The sequence below is a fragment of the Leptodactylus fuscus genome, chromosome 11 (genome assembly GCF_031893055.1).
Source record: "Leptodactylus fuscus isolate aLepFus1 chromosome 11, aLepFus1.hap2, whole genome shotgun sequence".
Taxonomy (NCBI): Eukaryota; Metazoa; Chordata; class Amphibia; order Anura; family Leptodactylidae; genus Leptodactylus; species Leptodactylus fuscus.
Genome location: NC_134275.1, coordinates 69,298,769 through 69,322,090, shown reverse-complemented (window position 1 = coordinate 69,322,090; position 23,322 = coordinate 69,298,769). Strand labels below are relative to the sequence as shown.

The window sequence follows — 23,322 nt, the reverse complement described above, 5'->3', positions numbered from 1 at the left end:
GGTCAGTGATGGCAAACCTTTTAGAGACCGAGTGCCCAAATTGCAACCAAAAACCCACTAGTTTATCACAAAGTGCCAACACGGCAATTTAACTTTAATAATGTGCAGATCCACAATTGCAGACAATTATGGACTTGCAAAATAGGGTCATGTGAATGGGGCTTTATAGAGCTTTCTGCTCCACTGTGAACCCCACACAGTCCAATCTGCTTTACAGTGACCCCTACACAGTACGATCTGCTGCACAGTATCCCCTACACAGTACGATCTGCTCTACAGTGGCCTCCACACAGTACAATCAGCTATACAGTGGCCTACACACAGTATAATGTGCTCCACAGTGGCCTACACACAGTATAATGTGCTCCACAGTGGCCTACACACAGTATAATCTGCTCCACAGTGGCCTACACACAGTATAATCTGCTCCACAGTGGCCTACACACAGTATAATCTGCTCCACAGTGGCCTACACACAGTACAATCTGCTCCACAGTGGCCTACACACAGTACAATCTGCTGCACAGTGGCCTACACACAGTATAATCTGCTCCACAGTGGCCTACACACAGTATAATCTGCTCCACAGATGGGTGCCCAAAGAGAGGGTTCTGAGTGCCACCTCTGACATCTGTGCCATAGGTTCACCATCACGGCTCTAGGTGATACTAGTCTTCATTGAGGAGATCCAGCTGAATTTCGGAGGCGTATTGATCATGCCTTTCAAGTATATTTTCTACCATAAACTGGTGCAGAATATATGAAGACTTATGCCAGTCTTCCTAAATCCTCCCCACAGAGTCTTACAGGCAATGCTCCATAGGAAAAATAATCAAATTACTGTAGCTCTCCACCAGAGGGAGAAAAAACCTCTCTCCAGTGTCACCTATAAGTGTGACCCTGTAAGGGATCTATCCGTGACTCTACAGCTACCCATCTATAGAGGTCTTCCCCGCTTTAGTACAGAGCAAGGTAATGAGGCTATTGTTACTGCTTGGACATTGGCTTTACAAGGTAGCCAGATTCCTTCCTTGTGGAGAAAAGCGAACTTAGTTTATGCAAAGACTATAGTATAGTAAACCAATGTTAACCCTACCAATACTGAATTTCATAGACAAATGTGATAGAATAGATAGAAAAAATAAAAATAGAAGCGGTAATAGATTATTTTTATCGGTTAGCAAAGTTAAGACAATGAACAAAAGAGAAATCTAATTTGCATTAATATTTGGTGTGACCATCCTTTGGAGGAGTCCTGCAGGTGATGATATTATCTCAATATCATCCAGTCTGTCTAGGATTGCATGAAGAGTCAGAAGGATTTGAAAAAACCTATATCCACAGGAAAAAATAAATAAATAAAAAAATTAAAAAAAATAAATAATAAAATATATATATATATATATATATATATATATATATATATATATATATATATATATATATATATTATACTGTGTATGTGTATAGTTATTTACCTGACTTCATGGTCCACAACAGATTCCTCATGCTGTTTTGCTGTTCCTCTCTGCTGCCATCTGCTGGTAGAGCCATGCATTTGTGCTTTCTCTTGCTGAATTAACACTCACTAGTGGCAATATTCTGCAAGGTTCCTAGTGTTAAGAGACCTTCTTTTGTGTATGTATGTGCTGATATACAACAGTGTATAACTTGTTACCTTGCCTGGAAAAGTACATTGCCTCTCCTTACCTGCTTATCACATTTGATCTTCAGGCCACCTCCTGATTCAGTACCTTGGCACAGTATAGTAAGCTGTAGTCATAGGAGACTTCTCTGGAAACCCGAGGAAAGTCCAGCAGTAACTTCTATACATTACCACTAATACTAAAACAGAAGAATGTTTCTATAGTCTACTTAGCATGAAGGTGGTTGATGATAAATCTGGTGCTTGTTCGGAATGCTAATGGAAGGAATGAAAGAAATAAGTAGCATTAGAATATCTTGAGGAAAGGTAATGGGTGGGAAATTACTTGGTACTGGGGTATTGTTGTGTCATTGGGAGCCCAAGGTTGCCTATTTTTCTCCATATCCCCTGACATTTATCGAGGAAAGTTCTAAGACCCTGTGGATATTGCTGTAAAGAGTTTCAGAAACAATTAAGCGCAACATTACATATTATTACAACATTGCAATAAATTTCTATTTATGTAGGTGTAAATAATGTTCCAAACAATAAAAAACCCTGCAATTAATGTTTCTCCAGAGGATTTGTGTCCTTCCAATGTCTGCCTTAGGCAATGTGCATGACAGATTGGCAGGAGATCCCCCCACTAAGTCTCAGCATCTGCCACGGGCGCTCTTAAGGGCATGGCTAAAATAAGAGAGAGTTTGTTAGAGATTGACATTTTGTTTATATCAGAGTGTCAGACTTGATCCTAGAGGGCTATCTTAAAAAATGACATATAGAAATATTTTTTTTCTATTCTGGAATATTTGACTGTTGACTTACTTAGCTCACAAAAGCCATCCTGTCATTTCAAAATGGAGATGACTTTGCTGTGTCATATTATGTTATGCCTCAAGCGCGTGTTTGTTTGTGACTTGGTCAAAAGGTGAGAATACAGAATGAGGTATCAGAAATATAGCAGCTTACTTTTGAATTCTGGTTTGTGCGATTTGTGCATTTAGCATAAATCTTAGTAAGAAATGAGTGACTATGTATGAAATATGTCAATCAGATTGTCTATGCTGCAAAATGTTATGTGCCTGTCAGAAAACACTACCTTCAGCGAGCTTACTATTCCAGCCTTTGGTGGATTGGAGAAGACTAGCGACTTTACAACGTGACCATCCAGCTATGTTTATTTTGTAGAAAGTATATACAGTATATCGCCATTACTGGGGAATCCTTTGCACTGCAAAATTAATAAAAAAAAAAAACAATAAAACTTAATAGAAATGTAGTAATATTGATCATTCAATATTTTGTCATCTTATATTAGATTTATGCAAAATATTAAAATAATATACCTATACAGTGTTACACCAGACAAAGTCCTCTGCTGGCATCTTCAAACCGTGGCACAGACCATACGTCACATGTTGGCCCATACAAGGGAGTTGACCGATACATGGTGCATGATCTGGGCTCCAATAAATTGTTCTATCATTTGAAGATGCTGGCAAAGAACTTTTTTCTTGTTGAGTTGAGAGACTTGCAACTTTAGAAACACCTCCCTTTGATTTGTGTTGTCTTACTCTACAGTATTCTGTCTAGTATTTTTGTTTTTGGAGGATCAACTTATAGAAGAACAAAGGACATCAGGGTCTACTACATGGACTGGGAAATTCCAAAATAGTAGTTTAGATCTTCCTGGTTCATCTGGTAGCACCTCTGATCCACTGTTGTTTTATCCCTTTATTGGGTCTGTAACAGCAGTAAAGCACTAGTCCAGTTCCTAGGGATTGGCAGCAAAGAGACATCTCATTCACCTATACCACCCTTATACAAAGTGGTGCCTGTTTTAGCAAATCTCATCCAGGCGAGCCTAATTGCACAATGCATTCTGTGAATCATGATCCGGATTATTGGACCATGTAGAGCTTTTTTTTGTTTGTTTTTGTAGATTGTGAGCCCCATATAGGGATCACAATGTACATTTTTATTTCCTATAAGTATGTCTTTGTAGAATGGGAGGAAATCCATGCAAACACAGGGAGAACATATAAACTCCTTGCAGATGTTGTTCCTGACGGGATTCGAAACCAGGACAACAGGGCTGCAAGGCTGCAGTGCTAACCACTGAGCCACTGAGTTGCCCCATGTAGAGCTTTTTTTGTTGGTTCTCTTTGTATTGGTGGAACTAAGTCATTACATTTTAGGTCCCATTCAAATATACCGTAGTTGATCTGCAGTACCTATTCTGGCCACTACAAAAAAAGTAGAGCTGTCTGCTTCCTGCTCCATTATCTGTGCTTCAGCTGCAGACAGCATCTAATTGGTGAGTGTCCTGGATGTTGGGCCTCTCTGATATGATGATGAACTATTCTTAGCCTGTAAAACTCCTATAGGGTAAGTTCACATGGTTTTTTTTGGTTAGGATTTTGAGGCCGTATTCGCCTCTAAATCCTGACCAAAAAGACAGCAGTCGTGGCTGCTCATTTTTTGGACCGGAACCTGAGGCGGCCTCACTATGGTCACTAAGATAGGGAGGGATCTCATATCAATGGAAGATTAAAATTGGGGGAGATCCTTTGGAGCACACCATGGTTTCTCCCAATATCTTCCATTATTGACCATAGCACAATGTATTAGTACTGTCTTTAGGAGAAATATCTAATTGTCTGATTGAGTCTACCGAATGAGTTTACAGATAGGTGAATGTATCCTACACCCTTACATTTATTCTAGAATTTGGCCACTATTGATCTTCAAAAATTTTATTTTTTACCTAGGTATGCAATGAGACTGAAGAATTTCACAGGCTCGGCTGCAAATGAAGGGGAAAAAAAGCTAGCAGTTTTATGGTAAGTCCGCCGAGACAGCGTCAAAGAAGCTGAAATCCACTAGAACACTTTCAAACTACAGAAACACATAAGCGGCTTACAGAAGATCATTATTCTTGTTTTCCATTAAACTATTAAAGGATAACTAATGGCTTCTTTTAGCAGCTGACTAAACATTTATTCTTCCGATTCATATTGTTATCAAGATGGCATTTTAATGCCTTTTCCATTTTGATTTCATTTACTCATATGTTTCAATTTCACTTTTACAAGTAGAAATTATAAAAAGGGATTTTTTACAGTTTATGGGGTTTATAAAACAGTGGAATTAACATAATCCTTTCCTAATTACTCCAGCTATCGATGTCTATCTCTGCTCTACTTGAGGATGTTTAAATTAAAGAAGGACCATGCTATGAAATACTCCAGATCACTCATGGAATATTTTAAGGTAACACAATTGTTCTGTAATCGGGTTGATTAGTAGAAGGGCTAATAGGATGATTTGTCTTGCCAGGTTTTTTTTTCTGTGTTTTTGTCTTTTGTTTTTTTAACAGATTTTTGAGTTGCGCTTTTTATTTGTCCACCGATTCTGAATATTATTTGGTTATACTACTATTACAACAAACTTTTGGAAGATACTCATTTTAAAAAAATGCAACCTTATAACTAGAGCAACTTTTTGCTTTCATTATTAAATAAAAAAAAAATGTTTACCCCATAACCCTTCCTAATCAGTATAAATGTATTTTTTTCCTTCTGAGGTCCAGCAATATACCTAATATCGGGGTTTAGGTTTTGATTGAGGTTGGGGAGAAGCTATAGAAAGAAACCAGGATATTTATATGTTTAATTTTAGGTTATATTTTCATATTTGTTTTTGATAATTTTAACTTTAACTTAAAAATTTTAACTTTCTAGTCTTTTTCCTTGTTTACCATCTCCATTATGCTAAGATGGTGTCAGGTAGAGCAAAAGTAAGGCACTTGCTGGCTTGTATTCTCTAGCTCAGGGGTCCTCAAACTGCGGCCCGCGGGCCACATGCGGCCCGCCAAGCACTTCTGTCTGGCCCTGCCGACAACACCGACAGGCGTGCATTTATAATGAAGCTCCTGGGGAGCTCGGGCCAGGCCATGGAGCGCACTTCACTTTACCTATTGGAGGGCACCACTCCTGAAGTCTGTGCGACCTGCTCTGCCTCCGGCCCACTGTTTAAAAAGTTTGAAGACCCCTGCTCTAGCTGTTTAAGATGACGGCCAGATCATGTTGCAATTGTCTATGGCACACGTCCTTACAAAGATCTGAAGCCTATATGTAGCACTGAGGACCCAGAAATTTTTAAGCTCAATTCAGGGTGAGAAGGCAAGGTTAAGGGTGTTGTGCCACAAGATTTTCATTTCAATAACATTGTGCTCCCCCTTACCATGCTTGTTGCAGGGTGGTGCCTAAGGCAGTTACATACTCTCACCTATCCCTGTCCAGGCTCTGATTAACATAGTAACAGCTGATAAGGTTGAATAAAGATATGGGTCCATTCAGTTAAACCAAAACGCTTCCATGTTGTTATAGAGGAATGCAAAATTCCTATAAAGTGGATGCCAAAAACCACTGGCTTAACTAAAGGGCTTGAAGTGGTTGAAGCTTCGATTGGGCACAGAAACCAGTGGTCTCCACAGGGGGCCCCTCAACATACTAGGGCTGTTTGATGTTTGACAGTCTATGCTTGTAAAATTAGGACCCCTGCCCTCTGGTGAGCTGGAGCAAGAAGCATGATGATACACAGCCTGCCACTGTCAGAAAGAAGAAAATTAATCATTGATTGGCAAATAAAGTAGAATATAATAAAGGGAGATTCTGTGGGGGAGACTGTGGGAGAAAAGGGGAATGATTATTATGTGGAGGCACCAACAAGAGGTGGGAATGATGGGAAGCGTGTGTGCACAGACCTAGTATGACCACGACTTCATGATGGTCTGGGCCCAGGAAGAAATATATGGATGAGCCCTCGAGGCTTAAGTTATGCCTTTGGTTCTTACCCAAAATGAGTAGCAAATTTAGAGGACAGAAAGAATGTAGAATGACTGGAGATTCAGACTATACTCAGGATCAGATTAAATATAACTGGTTTGTGAGAATAGTGGATCTTATAAATGTTCGATGAAAATATATAATAGCTGCACAGTTAAAAGATGTTAATCTTGAATATTAATATAAGGAAGTTACCGCTTAAAATGCGCTTCATTTTGTTACAGATATTGCAATAGACAAGAACATGATAACAATTGAAAATTCCATTATTTTTAGCTCATGTAGAACACAGAACCTATCACTGTCACATGCGGCCTTAGTCACATTGTAAGGCTTTAACTATTCAAAACGGATATCTTTGCACTCAATGGAGAAACTACAATTTGCAGAAATACACCAATTTCACTGCCGTTTTAGAGAAGATGAGTTTTATCCATAGAGATATATGAAGAAAATACAATCTGGCTTAAAATGAGTATGAATTAAATCTAAACGTTTGGCTAAGTGAACCCAATTTCACCCTGTACCCCATAAAGGTAGAATATTTAAATTACTAGTCAAATCTCCTGTGTCATACTAATTTATGGTGGTTAGATATATGGAACCATCAAGCAGCAAATAATCATATTAAATATTTCTATATGGCTAATGAGGTCTTGGTGTTTAAAGGTGATTTCCATCAGGGTGAGTTATCGTCTATTCAAAGGATAGGGGACAACTTGCTGATTGGTGGGGGTTGCTGGAATCACAATTATGAAAACGGGGGTTATAATGGAGCAGCAGGAAGGGTAGTGTACATTGCTCCATTCATTTTAATGGGACTGTCGATTTGGAGATTGCCGAGTGCCGTGTTTCGGCTATCTCTGGTGGTCCGTTGATCTTTGAATAAGGTGTATCTAGATCTGCCTGGAATACGCCTTTAACATAAGCTTTTATAATGTAAATTATTATTTTTTCATACAAAATATATCTTATTCAAGGGCCAGAAATATACCCTCAATTAGGAATACAACAACATAGAGGGCAATCCCAAGGTCAGACAACAATATAATGCAAATGTGTATGATTAGATGGGACAATTATTAGGAAGAGTTGTTATTTTGCACTCTTGTCTGCAATATTTGGCCCAATAATAAGGCTAGTTAAAGAGACCTTTATTATATGTTGCAGCTAGACTTTGGTGCCTAATGGAGCTCAATGACTTCCTTACCATTTAGGATAATAACATTGTATGAGTGGAACTTGATGTTTGAGGGGCTCAGGATTTTTGCATTCAGGAGATTTGTGAGTCAGATGTGTTTACACTTGACCTATTGGTCAAGGATTCCATTTAATCATGAAACCAATTCAATGTGATATCATGACCTGCTTATGTTAGGTTGACACCTTTGTTCAGGCTCCCATTTTTTGGGTTCCCTTGGGAACCCAAAAAACATAAACCCAATCTGCTTAAAAAGCAGATCCCAAGGAAACCCATGGACCCCATAGACTATAATGGGGTCTGCTGGGTTTCTTCCTGGTTCTCACCCAAAAAATGTGGAGAGAAAAGTGCTGCTTGGAGGACTTTTCACTCCGAAGTGGATTCAGGGATGGATGGAGACTAGAGATGAGCAAACACTGTTCGGATCAGCCGTTCCGAACAGCACGCTCCCATAGAAATGAATGGAAGCACCTGGCACGTCGACCGGCCGCCGGCAAAGTGTACGTGCCAGGTGCTTCCATTCATTTCTATGGGAGCGTGCTGTTTGGAACGGCTGATCCGAACAGTATTCGCTCATCTCTAATGGAGACCCAGCAGAGGTGTGAACCTAGTCTAAGGCCATACGAAAGACTTCAAAAGCTACAATTCACACCCTTCATTTGGGTGGCCACACATAGACACAAAGAGGGTAGTTATCATAAGATCATGTGGCTTTTATTAAAGCCGCTTAGCTTGTTGTAGAAATATCTGGATATAGCCAAGACCGGTAATGCAGGAGTCACCTGTATATAAAATCTTCCATCCAGCTAATTTATCTAGCCAATAGACATGAGACAAATGTTTCCATCATTATTAAGTAAACTTAATAATCACTGTTTTCGAGCACATTGTATCTCTGCTGTGATCATTCTATTACAATCTTCTTCTATCTGTTGGTTATCAAGATTAACGTTTATTACTTAACCTTTCATTTAATTTAATGCAGAATTCATCGAAGTCTTCACAGGCACCTTCTCCATGGGGAGGCAATGGAAAGTAAGTGCTTTTTTTCCCTTTTAAGTAGCCCTTCATAAAAATGAATTATTACTGTGTAAAATACAACATTGATGGTAAAGGAATGAAGGTCAGTTCTCAGGTTAGAGACAAATATATCAGAAAGTCAAAGTCAAGAATCAGCCGCCCAAAATGTCTGAAAAGTTAATACAGGTGGCTTTAGAATTCTTTAACAATTTGGTCCTTAAACCAAATGATAGTCATAAAAGTACTGTTAATTAGATAGCAAGTACAGTGTCATTTCAGAAAGTCAAAGTAAAGTTAACCTCCAGAGCGGAAACTCTTCAGCGATTGGTTCCATAATGAAAGACCAATGAATAATTCATTCATATATGGTCAGGGCTGTGAAATAAAACTCAACTTATATCTTTGGGGAAAATGTGAAGAAGCTTAATTGGACAATTATCAAAGTAATCAATCTTAATTTTAATGATAATATACCTGAAAATAATGTGCAAAATTAATAAACCACCATTATCCTCCGGTGAGTAATGATGAAGAGGTACAACATAGTGTAGGCCACTGTCAATGAATAGACCTGCCATTGTGGCCTTTGCTTAAAAAAAAAAAGGCTTGGAGGAAAATACGGATGTGTCTATACTTAGCAGATCTCTGATGTGGTGAAATATTCCAAATTATTTAGAAACCATCACAAAAATGACTAAACACAAATAGAATATACATAGACACATTCATTTTATGATAAATTTTCATATGACCATGCTGTGATTAGGAAAACGGTTTGTTATATACATAGAGTATGTGAACATGGGCACCCAAGAGGTCAGATAAAGGAGGACATATCTGTATAACCCTCCGCCATGGATACAATATACTATCTAATGTGATAAATATTTCCTTAAAGAGAACCTGTCATCATGAAGAGGATTTCCAATCTAACAGAATCATGTTATAGAGAAGGTGATTGAAATACAGATGTGTGTGCAAAAATTCTGTATAACTTGTAACTTATTAATTGAAATCCATTGAGTCCTGTGGGTAGAATGACTCAATGGGGCATATTTATGAAGACTGGCATGAAGTATGCTACATTTATGAGAATGTGTACACCTCCTCATAGGAGGTCCACCATCTGCCTGGCCAAGGATTTGCACAATGAAATCTACATCAGCTTGTAAGTAGTGTAGATATCAGGGATAATGTATAAGATAAGGTAAATTAATCCTTTAATAGTCCCACCGTTACAGCAGTATGGATAATGCAGTAATATTACAAGAAGAACACATACAAGCTCATAGTAGATAGAAGAGATACTAGGAATCATAGCAAGTGCAACTAAGAAGAAAAGAAATCAGGATCATTTAGTTCTCTGTGCGGAGCGATCTTTGCTTAGCCTGATGTTGATGATACAGCCTGATCCTTCTCACACTTGGGGTGAAGCAGTCGGTCACTGACAGTACTGCCGAGTGCTATCATGGTCTCATACATGGGATGGGAGTTGTTTTACAGCATGGAGCTCACCATGGACAGTATCCTTCTGTCACCTACCACCTGTACTAGGTCCAGGGAAAGAGGACAAAGCTAGCCCTTCTAATCAGCCTGTCAAGTTATGCCAGTAATAGGATTGGCAAGGACCGCGACACTGCCCACATCACTCTCCTTATACCACCTTCCAGGAAAGGGTAAGGGTAGTGGAAACGTTACAGATTTTAATAATGCACAAAAAAAGCCTGTGTCAGGCAAATATTTGAGACTTTTATTGCTTTATATGTGACATAAAATGCAAAAAAAAAATACCTCTTGAAGATTGCAATTCTTCCCTTTCAGAGTGTACATACAAAAAACATGGTCAGTTGAAAGCACTGTTTGCCGTGACTGCCCATAATGCCACCTTTCTGCATGGCCACAGTAATAAGAAGCTTGAAGGCAGCCATAGTTGAGCTCATGGCCTCTTGCTCCATTTGGGGTCTATGGGGCTGATGGAAACAGCTGAGCTCCATACTAGATTGCCACCATTAGTTTTAAGGATTTTGGAGTAACATCATGTATGTTTGGCTGATGCTCCATTCAAGTAACTGCTCGCTGGCTGACAACAGTGAAGGAAAATGGAGGGTTCAGGACCCTATACTGGTGGCTCTTGATGATTATACATTTATCATTTGTCCTGTTGATACATGATACATATCAATTGTAAAACAACCCCTTTAAGACCACATGGCTTTCAATTGCTAATACTGTCAATATTTCTTATATTGTAGTTGTGTTATTGATAATGGTAGTTGGTAATATTAGACCTTAAAATGTCACAACTAGCGAACTAGAGCAGACATGGTTTGTTACAAAGAAAGATGCAGAGTGACATTGGTGTGACATACTGCCATCTTAAAGGGACTTGTAATGGACTGTACACCTGATTTCAAAAGTTTGACACCATTTTTGCTGGTTTGGTATCCATGCTATATTATTAAAGGAAGTCTGTCACTAGAACCCAGCATGTCAACCCAGCCCCACAGATAGATAGGTTAGGGTCACCAGAACCCAGCATATCAACCCAGCCCCACAGATAGATAGGTTAGAGTCACCAGAACCAGCATATCAACCCATCCCCACAGATAGATAAGTTAGGGTCACCAGAACCCAGCATATCAACCCAGCCCCACAGATAGATAGGTTAGGGTCACCAGAACCCAGCATATCAACCCAGGCCCATAGATAGATAGGTTAGAGTCACCAGAACCAGCATATCAACCTAGCTACACAGATAGATAGGTTTGGGTCACCAGAACCCAGCATGTCAACCCATCCCCACAGATAGATAATTTAGGGTCACCAGAACCCAGCATATCAACCCAGGCCCACAGATAGATAGGTTAGAGTCACCAGAACCCAGCATATCAACCCAGGCCCACAGATAGATAGGTTAGAGTCACCAGAACCAGCATATCAACCCAGCTACACAGATAGATAGGTTAGAGTCACCAGAACCAGCATATCAACCCAGGCCCACAGATAGATAGGTTAGAGTCACCAGAACCAGCATATCAACCCAGCTGCACAGATAGATAGGTTTGGGTCACCAGAACCCAGCATGTCAACCCATCCCCACAGATAGATAAGTTAGGGTCACCAGAACCCAGCATATCAACCCAGCCCCACAGATAGATAGGTTAGGGTCACCAGAACCAGTATATCAACCCAGGCCCACAGATAGATAGGTTAGAGTCACCAGAACCAGCATATCAACCCAGCTACACAGATAGATAGGTTAGAGTCACCAGAACCAGCATATCAACCCAGCCCCACAGATAGATAGGTTAAGTTCAACTGTATCATATAGTGCTATCCCCTTGTGAGTCATTGCCTCTGTTGCTGAGATATTTTAATTTTGGTCAATATGTAGATTACCTTTTTGGAGCAATGGAAACTTACTCAATTGCTTATTGAGGTGACAAAACAGTGACATCTTGCCAATGGAGGCACCAATTCACTAATGGAAAACACTGGCTGATTCAGTTGATCCTAACCTATCTGTCTGGGGTGCTGGGGTGGCATGCTGTGTTCTGGAGACATGTATGTTTATTGAAACCAAGTGTACAGTCCATTGATTAACATGTTCCTAAAATGGCCAAGGAAGTTAATAGTCTTTGTATTTCTCACAAACAGTGCCACTATTATAAATAGGTTGTGTTTGGTATTGCAGCCCAACCTTATACAAATACCGGCCACAATACAAATACAGCAAGTGCTTCTATTATTAGGCATACAGGGGGAATATTGAAATATTAAATACAGTTCAGTAGGTACCAAAATGAATTTCTGATGCCACGCTAGCCAAGTAGTGAAAGCAAAACAGTGTGATATACAGTAAAGACCCAGGGCACAATGCTATACCCAGCATTTCAGAGACGGATTTATGACTTTCATACATCTTATTTATCCCGTTCACTATCTGAAATTGTTAATGCACACACTATTTGCTGGAAATAATAAGAAAAGTAATAATTGCAATTACCGATAATTGGATTGTTAAGAATGAATTCATCCCATAATTGCAGGACATAAGCTTCGGCATAGACACAACAGATACAAACGTAGATTCAAATTGGCTCAAACAATTGTGTTTCAGCAAAGTGAGATACGGAGAGCGGCTTGGCTTTCTTCAGGGAGCTGAATTATCAAGTATAATTCAAAAGCTGTTTCTCCAGCTCTGACATCCCGCTGTCTGTGTGTATGAGAGAGAGCCTGTTAATATCTAGCGGGTTTCTGGCACCAGGAGATTGCTAATCACCTCGCCTAGAATTAAATGCACCTCTGTAATCAGCATTAGTTCTGCACCAAACACAAGCCCTGAAACATTTCGAAACACTATGGAAGGATTCATCTGTAATTACAGACAATTTCCCCATACCATTTCTCAAGGAATTGTTTGTAATTCTTCCTTGCTTTCTGCAGACAATAATACACGGCGGGGGTCTTTTATGAAATGCACTTTGACTATTGCGTGGACCATATTTTGTAAGAAATTGCCATTGTGGTTTTCCCAAAATGATAAAATAATAGGCTCTGTATTATCTGCTGAGACTTTTTTTTTCCTTGGCTACCGGTAGCACTGATAGAATTTGGCAGCAGGTAGAAATTCATTATAACTATGAGATACTGGATTTTTTTTTTCTTCCCCCCACAGCTCTCTTTTAAAAATGGGAAAAGCAGAATAGGAGAAAATAAATAACCCCTTAGAGTGATGATTATTTTTTTATTTCACCTTTAGGTATTGTGATTAAGAATAAAAAGCATAACCTTTTAGCGTGCGAAGCACCTATATGCATCGGTGGAAACGAAGGGGGGAAAAAAAAACAAGAGTCTTTTCTATTATTATGATTGAAAAGCGGCGCCATGCTGCAACGTATAATACGTGTTTGTTTTGATTTGGAATTTTTTTTTTCCAAATTGAAAAGATATTATGTGTATATTTGACTGCCTGTGTGGTTGTTGTAAGAACATATGTGGTATACATGTAGGAGGGTACTCTAGTGCCATTATGTTGTATAGAAATGGCTTCTCAAAGCAATATGCTTAAAGGAAAGGGCAAGTTGGATGTATTAACTGTTTCCAGGCGTTCTAAATTTAAAGGGAAGGGGCAGTAAAGAGCTGCTGAATATAAAATATTGCCAAACTGTATAAGCGACGTGTATACTAGTAGGTTCATGAGTATTCATGGGCCAGTCTATTAAAGGGGTACTGAGGCCATTAATATTAAAGGAATTGCCCAGTGGCCATTTTTTATTATTTAGAAATATTAAAATTATGGAAGAAGAAATACAAACCTTACTGATCCACCACAACTTCCATTATGGTGCTTCAGGGTAGGGTAGGGTTCCTAACCATATTTTTTTCTTCCTGTTCAAGATAAGATAAGATAATCCTTTAATAGTCTCACAATGGGGAAATTCAGTGTGATACAGCATCATGGATAGTAGTATATAGTACATGGACTATAGTACATGGACAGTAGTATATAGCAAGAGAGAAAAACAAGCTCATAGCAGATAGAGAGATACTAGGAGTCACAGCAACTAAAAAGAAAGAGACAGAAGGCACACTGCAGGATCATTTAGTTCTCTGTGCGAAGTGATGTTGATAATACAGCCCAGCTGTGGATGGAGGAGACAAGGAGGGGGCCGCAGCATGTAGACATAGGCAGAAACAGCTTTTTGCAGAGGTGGGAGACTTATGCAGCTATCATGATGACATGTGCTAGTTCCTTTGGTAGGTAGTAGGATCTCATGCTCAGCTGATAGCTCGATATCTTGCATCAGCATCAATTGGGAGCATGCTATAGACATGTGACCACTTCAACCAGTCACTGGTTTTACAGATGGTAATGTCACTGCAGTGGTCAGATATCCATGTCAATATGTCACTGCAAAAACATTGAGAGACCAGAGAAAGACTTGAGAATCATTGGAATGGTGAACAGCAGTAATGATAAGTTCACAGCTGCGTTGGGGTTTCCATTCTTCAGGTTCGCTTGGAGACCTGAAAAACGAAACCCAATCCATTTAAAACGAGGTTATATGTAGACTATAATGGGGTCCACTGGGTTTCTGCTCAGTTTGCACCTGAAAAATGTGGAGAGAAAAGTCCTGATTGCGTAATGGGGGACAGTGTCCACAAATGGTCACTGAACGCAAGTGTGACCGAAGCGTAAGATGAATATTACTTTTTTTTTTTTTTTTATAATCATATAGGAAGTTTTTACATTTGTTGGACAACCCAAAGATGATGATTACACTGGTTCTTTAGTCTCTAGTCACCACTATGTATTTGTTAGGGTGGCGTTGTATGGACCTAAGCATATGGCAGGTAGGGATACAGTCAAGTGATCTCCTATGGAAAGGTGTAAAGTATTAACATCTGGAATACTAAGTCAACTGTGACTGAGGTAAAGATATTCTTACCCCATTTATTGCTGACCAACCCTTCTGCACTAAAATAAGAATAATAGAGCTGTCAACAACACTTGTACTAATATTTAATGATATTATGTTGCTTTGTTTCAGGAATACTGAGACCCCTTCTCCAATGTCACTGAGTCCCTCCCCAGCAAGTTCTGCTGGGAATACAAGTGCAGCTCCAGGTTCTTCTTCGACAGGCACAGTATCTATCCCACAGCGAATCCACCATATGGCTGCCAGTCATGTTAATATCACCAACAATGTCTTGCGAAGTTATGAACACTGGGACATGGCAGACAAGCTTACAAAAGAAAATAAGGGTATGTTCAAGATGCTACATTGTACCTTCGCTACTTTGCTATATGGGAGCTATCCCCTTGTATACAACTGCATTATTTTATTAGAATCAGGTAAAAAGTCATTAGAGAAACTGGTAATCATCTATGTGTCCCAGTTATAGATAAATGAACCAGTTTGTAACAAGCCAGATTTATTCAGAATTTTTCAAAAATCTCAGGTTCATCTGAGATTTTTGGGGTTCACCTCCCACAAACACCTATTATACACTTGAGTCTCTTCAGGTACAGTAGAGTAATAAGCACTGATCTCACCTTCCCTTACCTCTCCTGAGCTCTTTTGCGATGATCGACACCCCATTGCGGTCCTCTTCTGTCGTCTCTAAAACACCATTTGAGAAGAACACCCATTATTCAGATCAGCTCTCATTTTTCAGTTCCATCATTATTACATGTCCTAGCCATCCTTTTTAGGGATCAGGGGTCCCCAACCACCTGTAAGCGGAAGAGGACTGGGCCATTGTTTTTTTTTTTTTTTTTTTGATGGTACGTGCAGGGGTGAACCTAGTCTTTGTGCCACCTGAGGCGGACGTCAGAAAGCCACCCCCCCCGGGAGGAGGGGGTGGAGTGGAGGGGGCGGAGCTGAGTGGAGGGAGGCAGATTGGAGCAAAGGGGGCGGGGCAGGTGGCGTTAGCAGGCAGAGAACAGGGAGGGATAGGACCTGCTCTCTGCTAAGCGTGAGGGGCGGCTGCTGGAGCAGCACTGCGTCCACAGGGCCACCCCAAACCACCGCTCGGTGATGGTGACGCTAAGCCAGTCCAGGACAGCTTGTTCTGGACTGGCTTAGGACAGCAAAAATGACGCCCCCCCCCCAGCCCCGGCATAGCGCCGCCTGAAGCGGTCGCTTCAGGTCGCCTCATGAGAGGTGCGGCGCTGGGTACGTGGGGCGGTAGACTGGCCTCATCCTTAGCTGGATACCTTAGCAGCTACAGGATGCTGCATTACCCAATAGTTCACACGTTACCATGGCAACGTGGCCTAGCGTGAAGTATCCAGCCTCTGTGTCTAGCGATTCGCCATATCCGCTCAGATGCTTGTGTCATGCCGCTTGCCCCGCTGAGCATCCTGGTGAAGAGCCTTACCATCCACATAGTAGAGTCCACCTATAACCCTGCCTTGATTTTACGAAAGCCCTGCCCCTGCCCCACATCCAACCTGATCTGCCAGGCCATGGAAAATTTATCTTGCTTGAAGCTGGTCCCTGGTGAAAAAAAAGTTGGAAACCATTGCTCGAGAGAACCACTTTTCAATGCAGTTTTGACTGCTTGTCTCAAATAGGTTTAAGTTAATATATCCTCAAAGATATAATAAAATATATTATCTTCCTCCAAGTATTGTCTATATTAGGGGCAATTCAGACAGTGTAAGCGATCCCTTTGAAGGCATCTGAGACTGTTCACCTACCGGTTCCTACCAAGTTAAATTTACATTGATAAAATTTTTACGTATCACGCTACTTTATGCCAAGATACAAATCTAGCACGCACTGAACCAAAGGTGCCAACAAGAGTTTGTCAATATTTTGCAGGCTTTTTATCACATAATTCCCAATTGTGTTTCATACATAGTCACATTTTTCAGATTTTAACAAGAAAAAAAAGAATCAGCTAGTATAATCTAAAATTGCATCTTATTAATGACATAATTATAGGCATTATACCCATTTGTTAAAATTCCCATGTAAACCTAGAAGCATTTCCACAGTGGGGTGTTTTGATGTTAAAATGAATTATTATGAATCTAGCAATTAGCACAGTGTGTTATAGTGCTAAATATCTAGCTCGAAATTAATTAAAATATAATATTACTGAAAAATAAATGCACACCCAGAGAAATATTCGTTTTCGTGTTTTAGGTCTTAAAGTAAATCCTATTTATTAAAGCTTATTTAATATAATCTATATTTACTCATGAACATCATAGGGAATGTATTGTAAATAGTGACAAACCAATTACAATTAGTAACAAAAGTAAAGATTTGGTTATATGAAGTCTTTCAGATTATAATCAACCATTAAAGGGGCTAAATCATTCATGTTCTATCCACAGGGTAGGCGATAAATGTACGACCATTGGGTTACCCAACATTAAGACTTCCATAAGCAATAAAAGGGGCCCCCTAGTACTTGTTACTGTATGGTTACAGTGGAGCGATTGTCACATAAGCACATTGTTGCTGTATTTGATGCCTATTAGAGATGAGTGAGTAGTACTCGATCGAGTAGGTTTTCGATCGAATACTACGGTATTCAAAATACTCGTACTCGATCCAACACTACTAGCTGTTCGAAGTTTAAGGTTCGATGCAGAACCAGCGTTGATTGGCAGAATGCTATACATTCTGCCAATCAATGCTGGTTCTTCTCTTACCTTTCCGAAGTCTTCTCCGCGCTGCGTCCCCGCGTCTTCTTCCGGGTGGAATTCACTCTGCCTAGGCATCCGGCCTAGGCAGAGCTGACTGCGCATGCACGCGCATACACGCGCATGCGCAGTCCGCTCTGCTCAGGCGTCGGGCCTGGGCAGAGCCGACTGCGCATGCATGCACGCGCATGCGCAGTCGGTTCTGCCTAGGCCGGATGCCTAGGCAGAGTGAATTCCACCCAAAGAGGACGCGGGGACCCTGCGCCGGGAGAAGACTTCAAGCAGAATCCAGCCTGACCGTCACTCGTGGACTTGGTAAGTATGATTTTATCGAATGTTGCCTACCCCTGAAATGAGCATTTCCCCCCATAGACTATAATGGGGTTCGAAATCCGTTCAAACAGTCGAACAGTGTGCGGCTGTTCGAATCGGATTTCGAACCTCGGACATTTTAGTGTTCACTCATCTCTAATGCCTAATAATAATAATAATAAATTTTATTTATATAGCGCCAACATATTCCGCAGCACTGTACAATTTGTAGGGTTCAGATACAGACAGATACAAAACAAAGAATGTCATTTCGCACAATGGGACTGAGGGCCCTGTTCACAAGAGCTTACAATCTATGAATGCCTATCGGTCTGAAGGAAACAGAGTTGTGCTGTACTTGGCTGTCCCCGTCAATTCCATAGTCATTGAATGAAATGGTGGGGTCCTAAGAAAACAATAACTTAGATGATCTCTAATGGATAGGTGATGTGTTTGTAGGATAACCCCCTTTAGGGTCATAATTGTGAAATTGTGAAAAATATCTCCTTTATCTTTTGTTCATATGAATAGTTCAGATAAGCATAAATTCTAATGCTGAGATTAGAGGCGTAACTGTACACTTCTGGGCCCCCTGCAAAATCTGTAATGGGGTCCCTACCTTTTAACATGTGCCATAATGGTTTATTTTATATAGCAGGTGGACCCTTGGAGGCCATTCAAGGTCCAGGGCCTGGTAGCAACTTCTACTACTGAACCCCTATAACTATACCTGATGCCAATGGCCCCATGTCAGGGTAAAAAAAAAACCTTCCCAACTACAAATCCAGCAATCAGTATAAAAATCTGGAACAACTTGCCAAAAATTTAAAATCTGTAATATTTTTCCGTTCAAGCAAGACATCTTGGCCCCTTTTGAACATGCATAACGAATCCACCATCACCACATCCTGCGGCAGTGATCTACTTAACCTCACTGCACTAAGGGGGGTTCACACTACTATCACTGTCTGCCCTGGGGTTTCCGTCCTAAACCCCAGGGAAACTGATTAGGGGTCATTTTTTTAAAAAAAATTGTTTCCAGGCAGAGAGGCTGCATCCGGACACCGATGTTTACCTTTAAACACCCATTCAATGAGTTTGAATGAGTTTTAAAGCTGATCACCAGCAAAATGCCCCTGACCAATTTGCCCGGGGTTTAGGATGGAAACCCAGTGGCGAACGGCGGCAGTAGTGTGAACGCCCCCTTACGGTAAGGAGTCCCTGTCTATGATGCCGGTGAAATGTTCTTTGCTCTCGGCATAGCGGATGTCTCCTTGTCATTATCACAAATCTAGCTATTAGAAAGGTCTTTGCCTTCATGTATTTGTACATTGTTATTAGATCTCCATTAGATTACATGTAAGGCTGACATTCCCTGTATAATTTATATATTGTATTCCGTTTACAACCCTCAAAAACTTTCTTCTATTGAAACAAACTCACCCCACTATAGTACTGTGAGCAGATGCTCAGATATGGCTAGGTTCTTGGTATCCACCCATGCCTAGGTTCTCTTGAGCACCCCGCCTATTCATTCTACTCATCTGTAGTCTCTCATTCTACATCTTCAGTATTTTCTTATGGAGAAAGTTTGAGATTATCACAAAAAATTCCACTATGGCTGTCATTGTGAAGCTACTTATAAGTGATGCCTTACTGTTGCGGAGCCCTGGCCTTAAATTCTCCAATCAAAGCATAGTCTTGTTCGCTTTAGTTAAAAAATAAAATATGCCTGACACTTTTAGTAAAATCCCAATCTCTATTTATAATCAGTGTGTCATGATGGAAATGAAATACAGTTGTTCTTCGGTAAATCTAGTCAGGTGATAATGAAGAATAAATGCATTGTTTATAATACCCATCTGTTTTGCAATTCAACACATTTATCATGAGCAAGTGAAGGCCGCACCATTCACAAAGTGTTCCACCCTTTTATGCTCTAATTCGTAACGGTTTGAAAAAAACTCAAGAACCTTCTATAGTCTTCACGTATTCATATGTGATCTTCATTATAACCACAAACTTAAAGAGATTCTGTATGTTAAAGACCCCACTATTGGTCCTCAAGAGTGAAAATTAGGATTGATAAATTTGGAATTTTATTTTGAGGTTTGCCAAGCAAGAAAAGTAGGTTTTGTAGTTTACCCATGGAAGGAACTTGCCATCCTCACTCTTACTTCTGTATTGTCTCAGAAGCAGTTAATAACTTTTATTACTGGCTGTCTTAAAAAGTAAATGCCCTTTCGTAAGAGTTTTGATAAGTAATAGTGATATCTCAGAACTTATGATCGTTGGATGTCTAGAAGACCACCACCACTCAATGCAGAAAACATGAGTAGTTGTAAGTGGAGCACTGTGCCCCTTCTATCTTTGGCCAGCTCTCCTTGGGTAGACAGGACTAGTATGAGTTCATGGAAGTCAAGAAATCTATCTTCACCTCTTTTTGGATACTGTAACAGCTGAAGGGGCACAATCCTCGACTTCATTGCAGGAATCAAGGGAGATGTCAGCACCCAGACCCTCACCAGTCAAAACTTCTGAGACGTCAATATGACAAAGTTTTTATAACAGGACGTTTAGTTACTCTTTAAGCATGGGCACCCATCATATATTTCATGTGATTCTAATATGGCAAAAATTCCAGGTTTGGAACTTGATCAATAGTTGGAACTGGAGAATAATCTTATGTTAATATACGTTTTTTTTAATCCCCAATATACTTAATTAGTTCCAATTATGGGACTGCAAATGGGATGAAGGCAGGTTTTTTTTTTTTTTTCTTTTTTTTTCTTTATTAAAGTCTTAATCTGAATTTCAGTTATGTAATACTTTACTTAGGATAACGCAGCTTTTTTTGTTGCAGATTTTGCTGCGTTTTTTTGAGCCAAAGTCAAGAAAGGCTACAAAAGGAATGAGAATTATATGGGAAGTTCTTATACTTCTACCTTCTGCTCAATCCACTCCTGGCTTTCGCTCAAAAAACAAAATCAGCAACAAAGAAAAAATGTTGTTTCCACAACTTGGGGCCTCAGTCTAAAAGTGTTTTTCTAAAATCAGCAAAAAAATTTGCTAAAGGAAGAGACTGCCTAAAATAACAACCATTACCCATCTGAAAATTCTCCTGTACACCAGTACTAGTGCCAGTGGTTCCTGACAGTCTTTTATTGACTGTGTATTGTGTCATACATTCCCTTTAGTCAGTTTTTATTCATAATGGAAAACTCCTTCAAAGAAAATTGTTGCTTCAAATTGTATTTGAGGTGACTATAAGAAACTTTGCAATATATCTTATTGGAGGAAAATGCTTCTATCTCCTTTTATTGACTCGGCTCCTGCCTGCTAAACTGCTAAATTCACTGTTCAGTCCCAGCTTAAGTGAAGATGGGCTGCAGTTTGTAAAAATATCAGAAGAGGGTAGGGGGAAGGAGGAAGAGAAGTTAATAAAAAGCAGACAGGGTCATTCTGAAGCATATAACACTAAGATATCTTTCTATACAGCTACTGTATACTAGATAGTACTGCTAAAATCTGCTGAAAAATTCAAAGAACTAAAAACTGCAAGAAATCTACTAGACACTCTAGCATGTATCCCTCTGCTTTTTCATTCATGAGGTTCCTCCACCCCCCCACCCCCTCACCATAGACTTTTATGAATTTCTGCTTATCTTCACCAAAGAGAGATTTGGCAGTAAACCGAGCAGTTTAGCAGGCAGGAGAGAGAAGCATTTTCTTCTTATACTATATAATACAAAGTTTCTTATAGTAACTTGAACTATTAATTTGCAAATTATATACAATGTCTTTATATATTTCTAACATTGCATATTTTATGCTATTGCAGAGTTCTTTCAAGACCTTAACACAGTGATGGAGCCCTTAACTCAACACAGTACCATGACTGACCTGGTCCGATATGTTCGACAAGGACTTCACTGGCTACGCATTGAATCTCAATTATTGTAGTGTCTGCTTTACTCATCACACATTTTCCTACATTCTACCTCTACCAGCAAAAAAAAGACTTTGGCTGGTGGAAATCCACTCATTATCTTGACTTCAAATTTTTATATAATGTCTGTTGGAAGTGGATTTTACCTTCATTGGAAATTCAGATCACATCGTAGCATTAACCAATTCAACCATTCATTTCCAAATCTTTAATATGCCTTTCGTCTCTTGGATCCATTCCTACGTGCTTTATGAAACGGTACATTTTTAAAGATATTATTTTTAGTCTTCACTGCCTTTACTTAAGAACATGATGCACTTTGTGAAGATTTGGAACAAAACGTCTTCATTGAGCAAGTGTTTTATGAAAACACTTTAATTGGGAAGAAATATTTTAAGTATTATGTTTCGATGGAGCTTTGCAGTTTTATTTCGTAAGATGTAGAGTGGATATTGTTTACTCTCGGTTCTTCTGTAAGTTTTACAAAAGAATATATTGGATAAATATGAAGAAAAAATTTTGAAGAATCAGTGTTAAAGCCTATGATGAAGGCTATCCTATCAACGTAATCATTTTTAATAAACTTGTATACTTGTGAACCCCAGCAAGCCAAATGTGGCGGAAACAGCTTTACATTCTGGTATTTCAAATGTGTTTCTTAAATTCTTGAGCATTGCAGTATTGTATGAAGCTTTCATTTCAGTTCCCAAAATTTGGGGAAAAAAGGATGAGAAGAACCTGCCAATAAGGCTTCATATTAGGGTTGAGCGATCGGGATCAGGAAAGATCAGATCCCGATTGGCGATTGCGCAAATTTCACGATCGGGATCAGCTGGAAAATTATCGAAAATTGGATTTTAAAAAGGATCCTGAAATCTCAAGATTGGCTCAACCCTAGTCATAGACAAACTGCTGAGTAGTTTTGAGCGATCGAGATTGGGAAAGATCAGATCCCAATCGGTGATCAAGCAGATTTCACGATCGGGATCAGCTGGAAAATGATTAAAAATCTGATTTTAAAAACGATCCTGAAATCTCAAGATTGGCTCAACCCTACTTCATACACATTATAGCCCTATCCCCATTTACCCTACTATTGTCTTGATTCTCTGTTTTCAGTGATCAGTTGGCAAGTGGGCCATTACAAAGCCATTTTTGACATTTTTTGAAAACTATGGG

At 39.7% G+C, this 23,322-nt stretch overlaps 1 protein-coding gene across 2 annotated transcripts in view; it reads left to right on the top strand.

Annotated features, from left to right (window-relative positions):
• AFF2 (ALF transcription elongation factor 2) overlaps positions 1 to 22,856 on the top strand; it is a 446,266-nt gene extending 423,410 nt beyond the window's left edge. The window contains exons 17-21 of one of the 2 annotated variants that reach the window (XM_075260676.1): positions 4,417 to 4,488; positions 4,825 to 4,918; positions 8,682 to 8,731; positions 15,271 to 15,485; positions 22,036 to 22,856. In XM_075260676.1, the coding sequence (XP_075116777.1) occupies positions 4,417 to 4,488; positions 4,825 to 4,918; positions 8,682 to 8,731; positions 15,271 to 15,485; positions 22,036 to 22,157 (553 nt within the window). In that variant the 3' untranslated portion in view covers positions 22,158 to 22,856. The remainder of the gene's footprint in view (positions 1 to 4,416; positions 4,489 to 4,824; positions 4,919 to 8,681; positions 8,732 to 15,270; positions 15,486 to 22,035) is intronic. The other variant, XM_075260675.1, reaches the window with a different exon arrangement.
• The last annotated feature ends 466 nt before the right edge of the window (positions 22,857 to 23,322 follow it).